Raw genomic sequence first — 18228 nt, forward strand, 5'->3', positions numbered from 1 at the left:
GACATGTTTTTATCTGTCCTGTATGTAAAAAAAGAACATATGTTGTTTGTTGTTGTTCTTTTTATCTATAGGAGCTTCCTGGACCTTTCTGTCCATGACCAACCAATGGAGGAAGAGAAGGTGGTTGATAATAACCAAGCAAAATCCAGTTCCCCTTTACCCCCTGGGCTTCCCATTAACTGGGGGCTCATCACTGGCCCTGTCCCTGTCCCTGAGCCTGTTTTCCCTGCACCCTCTTTAAACACCCAACTTCCTCCTCCTCAGAGTTCAGCTGTGCATGCACTACAGACCAAGGTGAAGTCACTCACACAGAGAAGGACAAGAGGGAGAGACAGAGAGAAAGAAAGAGAAAGGCTGGACACAGAGGTACTGGTGAGCAGTCCTGCAGGACAGATTTCATCCGAAGTCTTTCTCAGGCAAAGACCCAGAGGAAAGGGTCAGGTATCTCTGCCTGCTCCCTCCTGGAGATCAGGCGCTGCAAAGAACTTGAGCAGTAGCGATGAGGAAGAGGAGGTAGAGGTGCAAGTCAAGTTGGAGATCCACAGCCCTCCAGCTGAAGCACAGGTGGAGCAGGTGCTCCAAGGGGGAGAGGAAACTGAAGAAGAGAGGTCAGAAAGAAATGAAGGCCAGGTCAGTTTTCTGACAGACCAGTCTTGTGGGCTCGGGGAGGGTACCAGTCTGGAGAGTCTTTTGTCTGATAACTCAAGCAGTAGTAAGGATGATCCCTCCCCTCCTCCTCCACCACCTGTGCTCTCTTCCCGTTCTGCCGCCACCTTCACTGCGACATCTTCCTCTTCTTCTTCCACACCTTCCACGTCAACTAGACACTGGGCACCACCGAAGGGCTTCTGGAGAGTGGCACGTCCAGAAACATTGCTTCTAAATGGTGTTGGGCCTCACAACATACCCACCACATTACCTCTGAAGGACTATACTGAGACAGCTGCGCTGGCAGAGCCTCAGAGGAAGTCTAAACCAGCTGAAATAGGCACCAGGAGCAATGTAGGAGGTGTGGTGGATGACAGCGATGCATCCTTAGAATTCAAGAACTCCGACAGTATGGAGCGCTACTTGGACAGGTGTGAGCAGAGGGAGACAGAGGCTGGTGACCCTGCCAAAGGACTGTGCAGTTCAGACAGCTGGGAGAGCATGTCTTCACAAAGTGGAGTACCCTTGGCTGATGAGAAGCAGAAGGCGAAGCAGAGGGCTTATGCAAAGTTAAGGGAAAGAAAACAAAACTGCAGGGAGGAGAGAGAACAGAGTGGAGGAGAGAGTGACAGCTGTTATGGAGAGACACCATACAAAGTAGATGATAAAGGTAGGTCTTCTGAGAGAAAAAGTATGTATTTAATGTCAAATGTAATTTCATGTAATGTCAAAAAGGCAAAAGTTGTCTTAAGGGTTTTGGGAAATCAGCTTGGAGCCAAGGAAAAGACAAGATCTTGATCTTAAACCATCTTGAGTTGGTTTTATTTTTAGTTTGTTGATGAATTAATTGTATTACATAGAAGGTGTCAGAGCATCTGACCATGAAATGAAACTCCTAACTTTGGTTTTTCACAATCGCTGATTCTATTATGTATATATTAAATAATACAGTTCTGTGTCTGTCGAAAAATTATCAAGAAACAAGCAGAAACTCCTTTAACATGCTGTGCAGTAAGCTGTTCCATACTACAGTATTATGAACAATTCAAAAGCTTACAGGGCATTTTGTGTGGAGACAGAAAATTCAGAGTAGTGCTTTGGCAGTTGCATAATTTCCCCAGTAACTTTGTAAAGCTTTTAAAAAATGTTAGCACTTTGTCAACATTGTCTGTTTTGAATGCGTTCCAGCTGTTGCGGTCATTCCGAGTGCCGTGTACAAGCCTTTGTTTATCTACGTATGATGTTGTATAGAAATGAAGTATGTAACCTGGCTGATTCCCAGTGTTGAACAGATGTCAGATGTGCAGATGTGCATGAGGGTGTTGCTATTATTAGCAGCTGGAGCCGTGGGGGAAGTGTCCCTGCTTTTGTATCTCTGTGTGCAAATAGATGTCTTTGTATGCATCCAGGGTGACAAGATATGTATTTTCCCATTCTTTGTATTCGTAATATTGTTTATGTCTGCTGGTTGTGTGTGTGTTTAAGTGTATTAATACCAGACAGAGGGTCAGCGCAAAACATAACGGTAAATCCATAATGATCAGGTGATTTTTTTTCTCCCCCTCTTGTCTCTTGGAAATCTGCCGTTATCTCTTTCTCAGTGATTGCGTAACCTATGTTTTTGTGACTGACATTAAGGATCAGTCAGGGATAACCTGTCACTGAAACTAATGGTATGAAGGTTTATGAAAATCCTTATGATCATACAAAGATCCAATTTTTTTAATACCCACATGTCCGTGTAGGTCACATTATGGCTGATGGCTCTTTAGGCAGTGGTCTTTGCACCAGGCAAACATCAAGACACTGAATAAAAACTGAATAGACTAAACTACAGATTAGAAAAAAAAGTACAGGGAAAACAGAAACTGGAACTTTTAAAGCTTTTATGTCTGAACATTGTTCAATCACAGAATTTAACCTCAACACTGTCACAATAACACCAGCTGACGGTTTAATTCCAGTCCACTGCATCCGCACATCTGCTAAGATTTGTACTTTTCCTCTCTGTTTGATGCCAGCCGCAGGTGCCCATGGGGTTTTGGACAGCTCAGACTCAGTCATTCTTGCTCAGGAACTTGAACCCTATTTGAGGTGAGCAATGCTGTGCTTCTTCATTCACTTGGCAGCAGTGGTGACACACAACTCCTATACACTATTTATATCCTGTCCTCATAAATTACACTCTTACAGCTTCACTTGTGGGAATTTAGAGTCTACTTTTTTTCCTGTGTTTAAGAAAATAGGGCACCAAACAAGCTGCCTCCTGCACAATCAAAACAAACATTGTGACTACAGGGTTTAATCATTTTAAAGAGGAGATACAGGCATGAAATACAAGAAATGCATAAAGAAATATAAATATCAAATAATTATATATTGATGAAGGTTATATTTTTACCCAAATTAAATTATGACAGAGTCCTTATTTGCAAGAGATTTGTCGTCAAACCTTGTAATTATCGCTGATAAGTTACTGGACAAAAACTGCAAGTCATACTTGAAGGTGTCATAGTAAGTGAAACGGTAGATAAATAGATAAATGAACTGAACATGATTTATGCAGCCCAGCAACAACAACAACAGTTTCTCATTTTTTCAACATAGAGTTTGGCTCATTTCTTAAATTATTCAGCTGATCCACCCTTTTCAGTTTTCAGCTTCAGCAATGGTGACAAAATTTTAGAGGTCATTATTATTACAGAGTGCACTGTGATCATCGCCATTATAAACTGCAAAATAAAACGGCTGCATAAGATACCAAAACAGGCTGCTAATTATACCATGTTTGTCAGTGTTAGGATAAAAAATTGACACGACAAACTGTAATCTATTGAAAGACAACATGTTCTCCTCTTGAAACACAGGAGAGAATGAATCACACTCAGTCCATTGCAAGGATAATCCACATGGCTGGTGTATCATGCTATCTTTATCACTGGGCCAGGGGATAAAGACAAGTACAGACGATGAAGCACAATGCAGAGCAGCTTAGCTGCTGGGTATAAGGATAGATGGATGGATGACGTTTCTCTCTGCTGCTCACCACCAGCGCCACGCCCCAGTCTATCTATCTGATATTACATAAGAAAGCTTAGGAAGACACAGCTTCATTCACTGTAGGTTAAGTCAGTCTGTGGGGAATATGATGTCGCTGGATATGTCACAACATACAATGAGCTTTGTACACTTGAAGACTTGAATACAAATATTCAGTTTCATTCAGACAGATGGTGGTATAACCTAGTCTCATCATGCATCCAACTCCCCCCTTTCCCCAGCTATTTTCGTCACCTAAATGATTCATTTCTGTACTGAGGCATCTTTCTCTGCCTGTCTCTTAATCACCAGGTCACTTCTTGTAATCAGTGATGAGCTTCCTCTGAGCCCAAGACATGAGCAAGCCAAGCGTCTCCTGGAGCGAGCACGACTCAAGGCTCGCTCCAGTCACATCAAAGGCGATCGCCCCTGCAGACGCTCCTATTCTGATCAGAGACCCACTGTGTAAGCTGGCTACGAATGCCTGAGCGGGCAGTAACTTCTTTCACAAGTTAGATGTTAAGTTAAATGAGACCGTGAATGCCTCGCCTGCATTCATGCAGTTGTGCATTTGGGTGCATTGGTATGAATCAGTGGTTTAATAAAAAAGCTCCATTTGCTGATCAGTTATCAGTCTTTCTGCAAATTGCTTTGTTATTTTGACTGTTTTCATGTTTCCTGTGTTTCCTTAGCTCAATCCTTAAGTGTCCTGTTTGTCCTTCTCTTGCCCTTGTCCTGTTTTGGCAAAGATAATGTTGTACATTTGAAAATAGGTTAAAGCTTTGGAACCTGCGTGTGCTTTGTAATTGTTGTGTAATGTTGGTTATCATTATGTTTATGTAATAGTGTGTATATTGTGCAGATTTGTTCCTGAAACCCCCTCATATCAGCAGGAAGCATTCACTTAATTTACAATTAGCAGAAGTTGAAATGATCCTACATTTGTAACTAGACAGCAAACCTGTTCTGTGGTGGCTGAGACATACCTTTCACCACTATGTATAGTATTTCTTATTACAAATTATCATGTCATTTGATTATTTTATCACCCATTGTTTTGAAAATGGGTACCACATGCTGGACATGCTCAGAAGAGTCTTTCATCAACTCAGTCTGTTGCAGAGAGATGACTGATATTAAATTTTTATTTGATGTTCATTTTTGCTTTTGTTTTGCCCCATTTTCATAAGCTACTGGTTGTAAGATACAGGTTGAATTAAACTCTCTTACAGATCAAATGTTTGTTGCTTTAAAATGTCTGTAATACGCACTGCTCTGTTATTTCTTGCAGGAAGAGGCAGCAAGCCGAATCTCCCAGCCCAACACCTGAGCAGAAAGCTGTTCAAACCAAAGAAGATCTTACAACTCAGACTGTATCTGGTCCCCTCCTTGTCCCCACTCAAAGAGACACTTCCCCTGGTGACCAGGGAGGTCGATCTAGACGGTATGGTTGTTCACCCACGCGGGTACGCTTTGAGGATGAATCTGAGAAAGAAGCAGAATCTCGCTACTTGGACAGAGTCAGACAGCGTGGCAGGCCTGCTGTACCTAAGTCCAAGAATAAGGAAAGTAATACAGATTCTAGCAGTAGTGGTTCAGAGAGAAGCAGAAGCCATAGAAGTGTCTCCATGCCTCCTTTACAGAAGCAAGAAGATGTAGGTGTCATTGGTGAAACCACAACAGTGATCAAAGAGATAATAGTGCTGGTGAAGAAATGTGAGTCATGTGGTTCTGTAGTCAGGGAACAGCAGCCAGTCTTATCACCATCAGATCCACAGAACACTGAGCCACAGCAGCCTGGCAACCCAGAGGACCCAAGGGGAAAACCCGTTCCTCGCTGGGTGCCTCCGAACAAGCCAGAAGCAAGTACTCGTCCTAAAGCTCCTCTAACTGTCACTTTTGCTGGAGCATATGTGCTGGGGGAAAATAAAGAGAGTAGCACAGGGTGGAAGTCATCAGGGTTTGGGAAGCTTAGGAGAAGGAGCAGGAAAGGAGAAAGTCGACTGGAGTCTGGCCATGGCCCCTATGGTCCATCATGGGCTCAACGCCGTAACTCAAATCCCAGGAACAGGGTCAACTTGAGCAGAGCTGTTATGTTTGCCTCTGGCAGCCCAGTCACCCCTGAGCCATGTTTGCTGGAGGCATCCGGTGGACTCAGGGAATCACCACCTCCATCACTTCCTATAAAGTCAGCCCTAAAGTCAAGCTCAAGGAATCGCACTGCAGCCGGTCAGTCCACAGTTCAGTTCCAGATTACCTCAAATCAGGGAGGAGAGGGCGGGCCTCAGCATTCAGGCCTCCTGGACTCTCCAGAATCAAGAAGAGAGTCCCCAGTGTCTTTAACCCAAGGGACACCTGCAACTAACAACCCAGCTCCCTGTATCAGGCCCTCCACTCTGCGGTACTCCCCAGCCCGACTCACCACAGACCTGCCAGTTGCTGAATTCTGGGATGTCACTCCAGATGGAACAGGTGAGGGGTTACTAGGGATGAGCAGAGCCATAAATAGATTACAGTTCCAGCAGATAAAGTAGAGAGTAGAGGACCTGTAACGTTTGTCATTTTATGGGAGGAATCATGGATTGATAATGTATTTTATTATGAGAGGATTAACTATTCTGGAAAAGTAATGGTGGAAAAACGACTTAGATTCTTTGCTTATGTAAATGTAGTAATTCCACAGTGTAAAAATATTCTGCTCCAAGTAAGCTCCACATTTGTACTTGTAAGTAAAAGTACTGAAACGCCATCAGCAAATGTATCAACAGTAAAAGTACTGTGGTAGTAGTAAATATTGTATTGTATTAATATTGCGTAAAAAGAACAATATTTCACTATGAAATGTAGTGAAGTGCAAGTATTAAGTACCACTTTATGTGACTTTATTAGCACCTCTAACTCTACATCAATACAATACAGTATTTGGGTAAAATGACTTAATTACATTGTGGAACAGTGGAGGTAGAACTTTATGCAAAAAAAAAAAAAAAGAAAGAGAGAAAACAGAATATCATAGCTGAAATCTGTTCTGTTGAATTTCTATCATCATATTTAAAAACTTGCAGAATAAAACCCAACAAAACATAATAGAATAGAATAAAAGATTTTTTTTTGGACATCAACTAATTACATCCTTTTCTACCAGCAGGTTTAAGTGGAGACCCTGGTTCTGGTCCTGAGTGTCGCCCAGCTCTGCGAGGCCTGGGTATGTCTCGGGCCGAGGACCTCAGAGCAGAGCTGCTGAGAGCTGAACATCTGAAAGCTGAGGCCATATGGGAGGAAAACTCTGACGGGTCCAGGTGAGCCAAGATAACAATGCTCTTGTCATAGCTTAGACAATAAATCCCTCGCCCTACTCATGCCGTTCCCAAAATGACTTGACCGTGCCAGTGGTAACAGCTAGGTGCTTAAAACTCTGACCTACAGTCCCTGGGATATTACTGTTAAAACAACTGTGTGGCCATCAAGGCAATACCGCCCTCTTCTGGAAATTAAAAGCACCTGCAGTTTGTATGAAACTATTAGCACAATAATCATTTTAACAGTTCTTAAAAAATCTCCATCCCAGTGATGTTATTGACAGTTTAGGTCATGTAGTTGTGCTGATATTACAAACAATATCTGACTCTACATTACCACCAACTAAAAAAATACTCTCAACCTTTATTTTACAGAAAGCTGGATGGACGGCCAAAGCTCTTCCTGCGTCGCTTCTTTTCCTCCATTGGTCTGAATAGTGTTGGTAGACTTGTTAAAGGAGGCCGCTCCAGCAGCATGGAACAGCTCAGTATTCCCACTGCCCCCCGCGCCAGCTCTGCTTCCCCGAGCCCCACACGCAGACCACAGCCTACTATCCGCATACAGAGGACACCCTCACTGCAGACCCTGCACACAGTGAGTACATTTTTTATACCATGTTATTTTTCATTCTGGACTGCTGTGTTGCTCTGTGATTGTCTACGTATTCTCTTAATTTTTGTTTTATTTCACCACATCAAAATAGATGTGATTTTTTTACCTCAAAAAGCTAAGCCGTAGGGAGAAAACATTTTATTTGCATGTCTTTAAAACTTCCAGTTCCGCTTTGAAGTATATTTCACTACTTATTTGCCACAGTGGACCAACCAAGGCTTTGAAGTATCACTGCCTGACACTGGCAGCACAAATAATGCATTCATGCTTCCTTCCACTGTTTGCAGTAACCATCCTTGCTGTCCTCTTGGCAGCTACAGGAGTATACTAAATGGATGTAAACAACTTTCTGCTCCAGCCAATCACAGCCTCTATTAGCATAATGTGTGTTTGTGTTTTGTTAGTTTTAGAGCGATGTTGGAGCCAAAAAGTTCCAAAAGCTGATCTGGTGCATTTTGCCAATTAGAACACACAATTTGTTTCAGTTCCATTTATTTGCCACTAGGTGCTGCCACTGGCCCAACTCCGCAAAGCCTCCTCAGTGCAGAGTTTAGAGAGAAGAACAGAGCGTTCAACAATACTGGGAGAGGTGCAGATACCATATGGCCTGGCGCCCAGGTAGGTGTCAAAGAAAAATAAAATGGAGAGAAAGATAGAGAAGAAGAAAAAAATATGTGGCATTAAAGCACATTCTACATTGTTTTACTTCATTAGTTCACTAAAGTAATTCTACTTCTACAGCCCTGATAGCCCACAGCTCGAGCTTCACAGGGCCCTGAGCGTTGAAGACGTACTTGCCTCTAGAATAGTGCGTCCGGTGGGCCGGGTCACCCAAGCTTTCCCTGATGGGACCCTCCTCCTGGAGCTCATCAGACCTTCAAATGGCCCTTTTGGTTTTGTCATCTCGAGAGGCAAAGGTCGACCAGACACAGGTAACTTTTCATATTTTCAAATCAATATTTCCAGTAGTCTGGAGTTTGGTTTTGCAGTTATTTATTAATTTGGGGGGTAACTTTATTGTCTTAGTCAACAGTTATAGTATTCTACCCTGAAAAAAAAGAAAAGAATTGAAATTAGAATATTGCTTTTACAATAATAATAATCTTTACAATAATTGCTATGATATACCTGTTTTGTATGAATCATAGTGATAGAGAGATAGAGAGTTTTGTGTGTGTGTGTGTGTGTTGTTTTCATTTGTCTTGCTCTTCCCCTTTTGTTGTCTTCCTCCTCCAGGTGTATACATAGAGAAAGTGGGCGACGGTAGTGGTGAAGGCCCCTATACGGGTCTCCTCAGTATCGGTGATGAAATTCTGCAGGTGAATGGAGAAGCAGTGGCTGGACTCAGTCTGGACCAAGTGACGCGGCTCATGACCCGGGAAAGCACCACGTCTCTCCGGATCATGCCAGCGCGACGCAACCAGCGCTGACTGGAAAGATAGACATGGCACAGAGCCATTTCTCCCGGAGCCATGGTTTATAATTCAACACTGCGAAGACTGCCAATGGACCGTGTCCTGTTGGTAGACGTAAGATAGTCAGTGTATGTCTCAGTGCAGTTTCACATAGCAGAATGACTACATGGGATAACAGGGTTAGAGGTTAATCTCCTATTAGTGCAAACACATGTTCAATGTGATTTTGCAACGGACTTGGATTAACATGGCAAAATCAATAAAATAACCAAATAATACATCTAAAACCAAACAAATCCAATAGTGGAGAGGACTATGCTACTTAGAAACTGATTTTAGAGTATATTTATTGTGATTCTAATCCAAACTAGAATTACTAACTAAAACCCAGCACAACTTGTTTCTGTGCATAGGTTTGGATAGATATGGTTAGACTTTTTCTCATGTGATTTTTTTTCCTTTACAGCAGACAGAATATGACACCCTAAATACTGAGAGAGCAGAACCACATTTTGTGACGTTTAAGATTTTGTACAGTTCTGTTCCCATTAATCTTGTTGATTATTTTATACTGATTGATCTTAGCCCATGAGACCCTCAAACTAAAGAGCTGTCTCATACATTGGAATGCATTAGTCCGCTCCACTGTAATGCAACTGCATACCTCTAAAAGAGTAGTTAATAATTACTTTTTTCAATAGATCACATTTCCCCAGTGGCACTGCATGGTCATTTAATTTTACTTGTGCTGTATCACCTATTGCTTCATGAAACTGATGCTGATTTGCTTCTAAATAAAATGTTCTATTTTGTCAAACGTTTTATTCTTGAATGCAAGGCATTAATTAATTATGCGCATTCATGTCACAAAAATGGACACAACAACAACAGAATTTTGTCACATGGTATCCAGTCTTTGGATGCAGAAGCACGTTATTAATATTTAAACTTGGAGTATGATTCCCAACCCTGAATTTATAAAGTTTCTGCCATGATCTGACAGTATAACTCATGAAAATGAAATATCCAGTCAGTCAAGGGTTCCTCGTGGCTATGGACAATTAGGCTTATTGAATGTGGAAATTTTAAAGCATTTCATCTTAGTGCTTCCCACTAACAAAAATCTTCGTGGTGTCATTGGAAGATGTTTAAAAAAAAAAGTAAGGTCAGACGATGATGTTATAAGCACAGGATGTAGGATGATGGTCGTGACTGCTGTTTAAAGATCGTGACTGATTGTTGGGATCGATGTTTAAAATGTGTAACGTGTAGGATCTTCCACACTTTACATCTATCTGGATATCAATCTATCTATCGCTTTATGTAATAACGCATGCGTTCTTTAATTTGATATATCACGGGTTTGTTTGGCTGAATTAGAGCATTTTTAATTGTTTAAATGTATGCATTCATTTAACTACAAAAGGGGAAAAACTGTGTGGGAAATCCGTTATTAGGATGTACCTGCTACCATTTAGGCTGTCCTGGATGTGCTCTGATAGCGCGTCACCGTTGATGTTGCTGCTGTTTTATCTGATGGACCAGAAGCCGATGCGCTTTTATCTCCTCCAGCCATGACTCCCCATGGACCCCGGGGAACCGCCGTCCAAAGCCCCCCCCGACACAAATAATGACAAGAAAAAGCCCATTTGTTTATTTATTTATTTATTTATTTATCCATCTATGAAGAATTGTGTCACATCCAATTAAGGTAACGTTATCATAATTAGACCCCCGTCCTTTGTAATCTATTGTATCAGTGGCACATCAAGCCTCAAGGCGCAGAAATAGATATGGATTTTATTTTTTTTATTTTTTTTAATAGAATAAAATAATAATTAAATAAATCATTTTGAAACAGGTAGACGACCCTCTGCTACAATCAGTTATCTTATTTTAAATGGGCTTAGCGGGGAAAAAAACCTTTTGTTGAAAATAGAAATAGGTCAAAAGCTTAACCTGAGCTTTTGTTTCTTTCATCAAAAAAAAAAAAAAAAAAAAAATTAAAACACCTCAACTAGAGCTCAGGCTACAGTATACCACCACACGTTGTTACAGGCCTTTGCGCTGTGCCTGTTTGCTTTTTTTAATGCTTTGCCCTCCACAAGTCTATATAACCCACGACAGCCAAATAATAATGAATCATTTCATAAATAATGGGTTTAGGGGCTTATCGGGAATGAAGAGGCCGCTACCGTGCGCTTATCTCACTCGGCCACATTGCGGCCTGTGTTCCGCTCCCCATACTGAGGGAGCGCACTGGATGCGGCGAGAAATAACTCAGCTACACACACACACACACACACACACACACACATACACACCACACACACACACACACACACACACACTGCTCCACAACTGGCAGGGGAAAAAAAGAAAAACCTCAGACATGGATGACCCACTCACAAAATGGCTCCACTTACACAGTAACATCAACACGGCTGGAACGGTAAGTGCAAAAAATAAAAAAATAAAAAATACATCTCTTTGTTTAAACCGCCATATTCGTTCTTCCAAAAGGCTGTAATTGGATTGCTATCGTCTACATTTTATTGGTGTTACGTGCGAAATATTTAGCCTATATTTTCTGCTATTGTCCGATCGGGTGGTTGAGACTGTACGGGATGTAATAACGGATGCGAGGCCTATTGGAGAATTCCCAGAAATAAAAGTGCGCTTTTTTATATTATATAATTGGCGGTCTGTTGTTGGTTTATAATAATATTCTGAGGATATTTTTTTTATCGAATTCATTACGGACTAAAATACTTAACAGTGGTATGTGGTGCATTCAGTGTGTCAAGCCTTTGATGTTCGGCTTCAACAACAGCAGCACTATGGCCTTCATAGCGATAAAACAAAAATTACACGACCCACTCAGACATCTGTGGTTATGAAACTGACCTGGTCCCAATGTTTTTGAAGCTTCACCGGGTTATTTATGGCTTGGCTGAGGACAGAAAAAAAGGAGGGATTTTATTCCGACGAGGAATGGATATTACCAAGCTCTCTTCGTGGTCCTGGCACAATCTCCCTACAACACGACAATTTTACTCTTAAGCAACCGAAATAGTCTTCTTTTTAAAAATGAATGTAAATTAATACAAAGCTAAAACATAGTTTAACATAAGATGTTAGCTTAACGGCGTACACCGTGCTGAAGGCCAAATGTAGATAAGAGATTCATAGAAAAAAAAACCCCAAAACACATGTATGCAGAAACCATAAGATAAAAGTCTTTGTGAAGGACAAGTTAACGATTGAAAAATGTCCCCAGCTCTAAATTTATTATAAAAATGTTCGGTTGAGGCAAATTCATAATTGCACATTTAGCTTTCACATCCCAGCTTTAAAAAAGCTCTCAAACCTTCAGCAGCTCAATAATAATAGAATAACTTACAATTAAACCTTTTTCGTTTTTAAATTTGGTTGTCATAGCCTATAGCATAAGTGTAATCTTTTATGGGAAAATATCTGTACTGAAGGTTTTTTTTAATTTATCATTTTAAAATATCGAATAAAATGCATTAATTTGTTTAAAGAATTTACCAAGCCAGTAATTAATAGCTTGCCAATTGTATTTTTATACTCTTTGTTTTGTAAATATAAAGTCTGCAATTGGCAATAATAATTCTAATCATGATAATGATAATTAGAAAAAGAAAGATTTGTGATTTGATGTTAAGTTTGATTACAGTAATATAGTACAGTAATAGTTTGTTAATTCCCCGTATTCTTGCATGGAAAGCAACTGTTATGTGGTTATGTGGTGTATTGAGACTGTAACAAATAATGTTCTGAGCTGTAAATTAATAGAAAGAAATCTGATTTAGGAGTAGTGGGCTCGAGCGAGTGGTGACGGTATAAAAATGATGGAAAAACGGCAGCCGGAGCTGTGTCATGGAAGTCCCGATGCAGAATCCAGTCCTGGAAAGCGGGAGGACTCCTCCATCATCTCCAGACAGAACGGATGCAAGGAGGACGAGGAGCCGGGGAGAGAGGAGGGGGGGGAGGTGAGGGGAGGGAGCTTCAAGGGGGTTGAAGAGACGGATGACGTTCCTCTGCAGAACTCGAGCAACGGGACCAGCATCAGCATCATCATCAACGGCGTTGCCAAGGAAACTGCCTCTCACAACGCCCTTGACCTGAAAAGGGAAGTGCCGGTGATCGAGCTCTCCAGGAGGGACGCTATAAAAGCGGTGGAGCAGAGGACTGAAAGCCATTTGGTGCCGATCACGGAACTTCGCAGACCTCCACCGCTGCCGCTGCCGCCGCCGCACCGAGACGACGCTCGAATGGTCCAACTGAGCCCAAACGCGTTTCCTGTCCCGGCCCGGGCGATGCTCTACAACCTGGCGCAGCCTCTCGCCGCCATCAACAGGTAAAGGTGGAGACAGGAAAAGAAAAATTAAAGAGTTTTCATGAATGCACGTTTCATTTGATCAATGTAACTGTTCACTATAGAAAGTTATAAGTTTTATGGCTGATAGATGTTGCTCTATGTAGGAATAGGCCACAGTAGTGTGAAAAGATGCTTGAAATGTTATTTAGGAGTTTACATTATGTTGACAAGCATGAATGTGCATGTGTGACAGAGAGCTGTTTAGCCTTGTGTGTATGTGTGTGTGTGTGTGTGTGTGTGTTTCTGAGTGTGTGTGTTCCTGGTGCAAGGAGTGGAGGGTGCTCTGGGTTTAAATGCAATACATGAAATGATATTTTCTCATACACCTGTGTACCTTTTGTCTGCTTTCTGTTGCTATAGTCTCGGAGGGGAGTCAGAGCAGTACAGCATGTACCCCAGCAACAGGGTAAAGCGCCGCCCGGCGCCTTATGAGGTTGAACTCGACGAGGGTAGGCGCATTTTAGATCTTTATAAGTATGGTAAGACGCGCTTCTGCTGTGTCCTCCTTCTGCCAATATAGTCCTTTAAACGTCCCCTCCTCATCTCCATTGTCATTCATCCACTGACATGGATCTATACTGTACCTAATCTGAGTGCTGCAGAAGATGCCTTGCAAAAAGAACATTCAGCTTAAGTGTTAAACCCAAGAGGAGTAAATGCATCATAACTCACGGCATAAATTACTGCAGAGAATCTGGATGTCAAATAAGTATACCTGCATGCCATTAACGTAATGTCTTTTCAAGCGGATTGGGGGTTTATTTCATTTGAAACATCTTTCCACCGCGGCCCACTCACTGCCATATGCAGGGGTGGAGGATGGGGGTGCTGCTGCCTCCATGCCAAGGTTTTACTGCAGAGTGGGCTGAAGGATTAAGATAGACTGGGTGTGTTCCAAGGGCGACAATAGCCTGGAAGACACCATTGTTGGAGGTGGGAGGATGTGACTACCTGCAGTTGGGCATTTTTAAAAAAATCACACCTCAATAAATAAAAAAATGAATAAAACATGAAAGAGGGAGCGCACAGTCTCTCTAACACCCTTTCCTGGGGTTTGGCATGCTAAACCAATTTCTCTTGTATCGCATTTCCATCGTCCTTGGCACACAACATATTTTTGCAAGCTTCTGTACCATCATCTAAAAATCCAAGGTTGTACGGAGGACAATTTTGTAACATAATTCTTTATTATTATTAAACTTAACCAGCTTTTCCTACAAGCAAGTTTTTTTTCTCAAAACCGGTGTGCATTTGTTTTTCCGCTGTTACATTCTTATTTTTGCACTTGACTTGCTTTACCCTTTTACCGACTGCATTATCTGTTTCAGCTCAGCATTTCATGTTGTTTGTGTTATAGCATCTACTGATGCCCCATCTCCTTACTGTCTCGATGTCTGTCTCTTTCTCTCCCTGTTCCTCTGCTAGCTGGCCAGCCAAAGATTGTTCGTCGTATCTTCACCAATAGTCGTGAACGTTGGCGGCAGCAGAATGTAAACGGAGCATTTGCGGAGCTTCGCAAACTCATCCCCACTCACCCTCCAGACAAGAAGCTGAGCAAAAACGAAATCCTTCGGCTTGCTATGAAGTACATCAGCTTCCTCTCAAACCTCCTGGAGGACCAGGACGGAGGGAGGAATGTTGGCAGCACAACTGATGGGGAAACGCAGCTGCTGGTTGGGGTTGGGGCCCATGATGGGGGCCCTCAGGGTGGACCACATCAAGACACAGTGGTGGGCTTGGCCAGGGATGACCTTCTGGAGACAATGTCACCAGGCTCCAGCTGTGGAAGCCTGCCAGATGGAGATGCCGAAGGAAGTCCTGAGAGCTTTATGGAGGACCAGGACTCACCTCCAGCTCCAAGGACTCTAACGGCTTCTCGTGGGACAGCGCTGCATCTAGCTTCTAGGGATCTGAGGCGTAATGGACGCCCGTTGGATGGCTCCAGTCGCCGATGATGCTCATGCCAACAGACCACGGACACAAAACCTGAGTCTGAAAGAGAACAATGAGAGACTAAATGAGAGATGGATATGCTCAGGACCTGTTAGCTTTGAGTTGTCAGAGTAGGAAGGAGAATCAAGCACCATGTGATGAGATAGTGGTGTCCAAAATGGATCATGAGTACATTCCTGTCTTCACAGTGTACCTGAGGCAGCACTGATGAATAGCTTGGTTTGATTGGTAATCGATTGAATTAATTCAACAAAAGACTTGTAAATTCTGCATGTCTCATGTCTTTGACTGACCTGCGGCTTATAACTTTCCATGTTTTGAAAGTCCAAAGACCGAATATTCTAAAAACAAAAAACATACAAAGAAAGAAACAACAAGAAAACAAAATAAAACAGGACAAAACCAAACAAAAGAATCAAAGAGACATTAGCAAAGCTTTTTGATATTCACTAATGATATTATCGATTACATTATGGTGCAGCCAGAACAGAGCAAACTTGCTTGCAGAGTGCTGCAAGTAAATTGTTCCAAAGTGTTACTGAATAAACCCAGAGATTTCTGCCCAACAACTTTAATGTGTTACAATAATGACACAAAAGTAAGTTTGCCTCAGTTGGAGGCCATAAATGAATGGACTGGACTCTAACTGTACCCATGCAGTCGCGTATGTATTGTAAATAGCATTATATTTCCACTGCACAATGTAATAACAGTGACTCGAGTTCAAGTCATGTGGTTCAAGATGTACCGTAGTGTGTTTGTCAATGGATTTACTAGCAAAATGGTCTTTTAGGAGACAGGAAATTGAGGATAAATGAGAGGATATGAGAAAAATTCAAAATGTAAATCAAACAACTGAACCTAGTACATCAAATGTGGTACCATTTGCTTCTTTTACACCTTGGTGATGAGAAAATTACACCAAATATGGCAACAGACAACAACAAATCTCACTGCCTGGAATGAATATATCTATTTGAAATTGCTGTGGAGGTACAAGACATGCAGTGTGTTTCTTTAAGTGTACAAAATATGGGTCATATGAAATCATGACATGACCCATGGAGTCCTTTTGATATGAATGTCTCTTTCAGTGTATTTTTTTTTTTAACTGTAATGCAGTTGTAGTTTAGTAAGGTACACAAATAAATCCCTTCATTGCCGCATTTCACATATACGTATACAGACACACAGACAGAGGCATACAGGCAAACACACACACACCATGCACAGTGTTAATATCATAACAACACCAGCAGTTTTCTGAAAAAGACATTAAAGTATTGCTCACTGTTGTTGGTTATTCTGCTTTTTCAGCAGGACTTAGTAGCCTCTATTGGTACCTTTGGTAACTATGGTATTTTATGAATTGCAGTAAAGGGACATTGTACGTTTGGTAATGACATATTTGTTGTAAGATAGTTGTATCTATAAATATATCCAATGTTAAATCAATGAATTTTATACAAAACCCCTGAATAAAACACGCAGAGGAAAAGCCTTGTATTTGATCTCACTCAAGCATGTTGTGGGCCTTATTGATTCAATTCAGCTCATAAAAGTTTAGTTTAGTTCAATTAAATATATTTCAGATCTGTTTGCTGTGGTGTAATTCAGTTCAAATCAATTTAATTCATTTCTCTTACTACAAACTGAACATGTACTTCTGTCCCACATTGCATCACACACAACAAACTTTCCCCCTTTTACACACTTATCCATAATTTCAAAACCTAACTGACTAATCCCAAGAGGAAGATAAAGGCATACCACGCAGCTGTTTCCCAACTTATCTGTATAGAGTGTATAGTTAAAACCACAACCTCCTCATGAAACTCCCCCAGTAGGCGCTGGAATCCTCACTTCCTACCAAAAAATGACAACTTCCCTTGGAGGTTAACGTGGCTCTGTGACCTGCAGGATATCCTGCCATTGTGAAAGTGGTTTTGACAGCCTCCGCTGCACTCGTGTTGTGTGTGTGTGTTGTGTCTCTACACACTGTGAGACCGCCATACTGATCAAGACTCCCACCGCCCCTCAAGTCCTCCCCTTACGCAATCGAAAAGTTATGTTCGCCATCCTGTGATCCTTATTAAGAAATTAGCGGAGTGTTTGTAGTTTTGCCACACATATGCTATATTTTCTGGAGTCTGCTTCCTATTCAAAAAGTTTACACAGCAGACTTTTCCACCAGTACACACTGCTACAGCAGCATCAGCTCTTGGACGTTTCTAAAAACTATAATTGCTTCCAGAGTGCATCAGAGACATCCAGGTGTTTGGAGACCTCTCTTGTGCTCTGCTCTGGCTGTGCTGGGACTCCTCTGAGGGCCTCTCTAGGTTAATGCCTGCCAAACATTTACCTGCTTCAGTGTTCCTGACTCTCAAAAAGACACAGACTCACAAAAAGAGAAGGATACAGAGAGTGTATATGAGGGATTGAAAGGGAGGGAATGAGAGGAGGCTTGTGCCTGTGCCTGTGTGTGCCTGTGTGTGTGTGTGTGTGTGTATGTGTGTGTGTATGTGTGTGTGTGTGTGTGTGTGTGTGTGTGTGTGTGTGTGTGTGTGTGTGTGTGTGTGTGTGAATGAGTGTGCATGTTTGTGTATTTGTGAGACTAGGCTTGTGCGTATGTATGTGCTCTGCATAGATCTGTATGTGTGTGTGTGAATGAGAGAGAGAGAGCTGGCGTGTGTGTGTGTGTTTATCAGCTCAGTGCAGATGGGTGGCAGAGTGGCTCTTGCAGCCAAATGATTCAGTATGCTAATGAGTTGTTATCTGTGGTGCTGCAGGAACAATATACTGTCTTTCTCACAGTGGGAATCCAGCCTGCTGGGAGCAGATTACACTGCACACACG

The 18228-nt window shown here is 41.9% G+C and overlaps 1 protein-coding gene across 3 annotated transcripts; it reads left to right on the plus strand.

Annotated features, from left to right (window-relative positions):
* Positions 1-11319: 11319 nt before the first annotated feature.
* Positions 11320-16891, plus strand: tal1 (T-cell acute lymphocytic leukemia 1). 3 transcript variants are annotated; one of them, XM_041054521.1, is made up of 4 exons: positions 11320-11466; positions 12851-13398; positions 13780-13898; positions 14845-16891. In XM_041054521.1, exons 2-4 carry the CDS (start codon positions 12887-12889, stop codon positions 15372-15374), a joined length of 1161 nt encoding a protein of 386 aa, XP_040910455.1. In that variant the 5' UTR covers positions 11320-11466; positions 12851-12886; the 3' UTR covers positions 15375-16891. The 3 variants fall into 3 exon arrangements, with proteins under 3 accessions (XP_040910455.1, XP_040910456.1, XP_040910457.1); XM_041054522.1 differs by having other exon boundaries at positions 13780-13868; XM_041054523.1 differs by having other exon boundaries at positions 12871-13398; positions 13780-13868.
* Positions 16892-18228: the final 1337 nt, after the last annotated feature.

This window comes from Toxotes jaculatrix, chromosome 14 (assembly GCF_017976425.1).
Source record: "Toxotes jaculatrix isolate fToxJac2 chromosome 14, fToxJac2.pri, whole genome shotgun sequence".
In the NCBI taxonomy this organism is placed as follows: domain Eukaryota; kingdom Metazoa; phylum Chordata; class Actinopteri; family Toxotidae; genus Toxotes; species Toxotes jaculatrix.

Coding starts and splice junctions, on each gene's coding strand:
- tal1 (XM_041054523.1), top strand. CDS start 11,411: ATGACCCACTCACAAAATGGCTCCACTTACACAGTAACATCAACACGG. Junction 11,467..12,870: donor ACATCAACACGGCTGGAACG/GTAAGTGCAAAA, acceptor GGCTCGAGCGAG/TGGTGACGGTATAAAAATGA. Junction 13,869..14,844: donor TGAGGTTGAACTCGACGAGG/GTAGGCGCATTT, acceptor TTCCTCTGCTAG/CTGGCCAGCCAAAGATTGTT.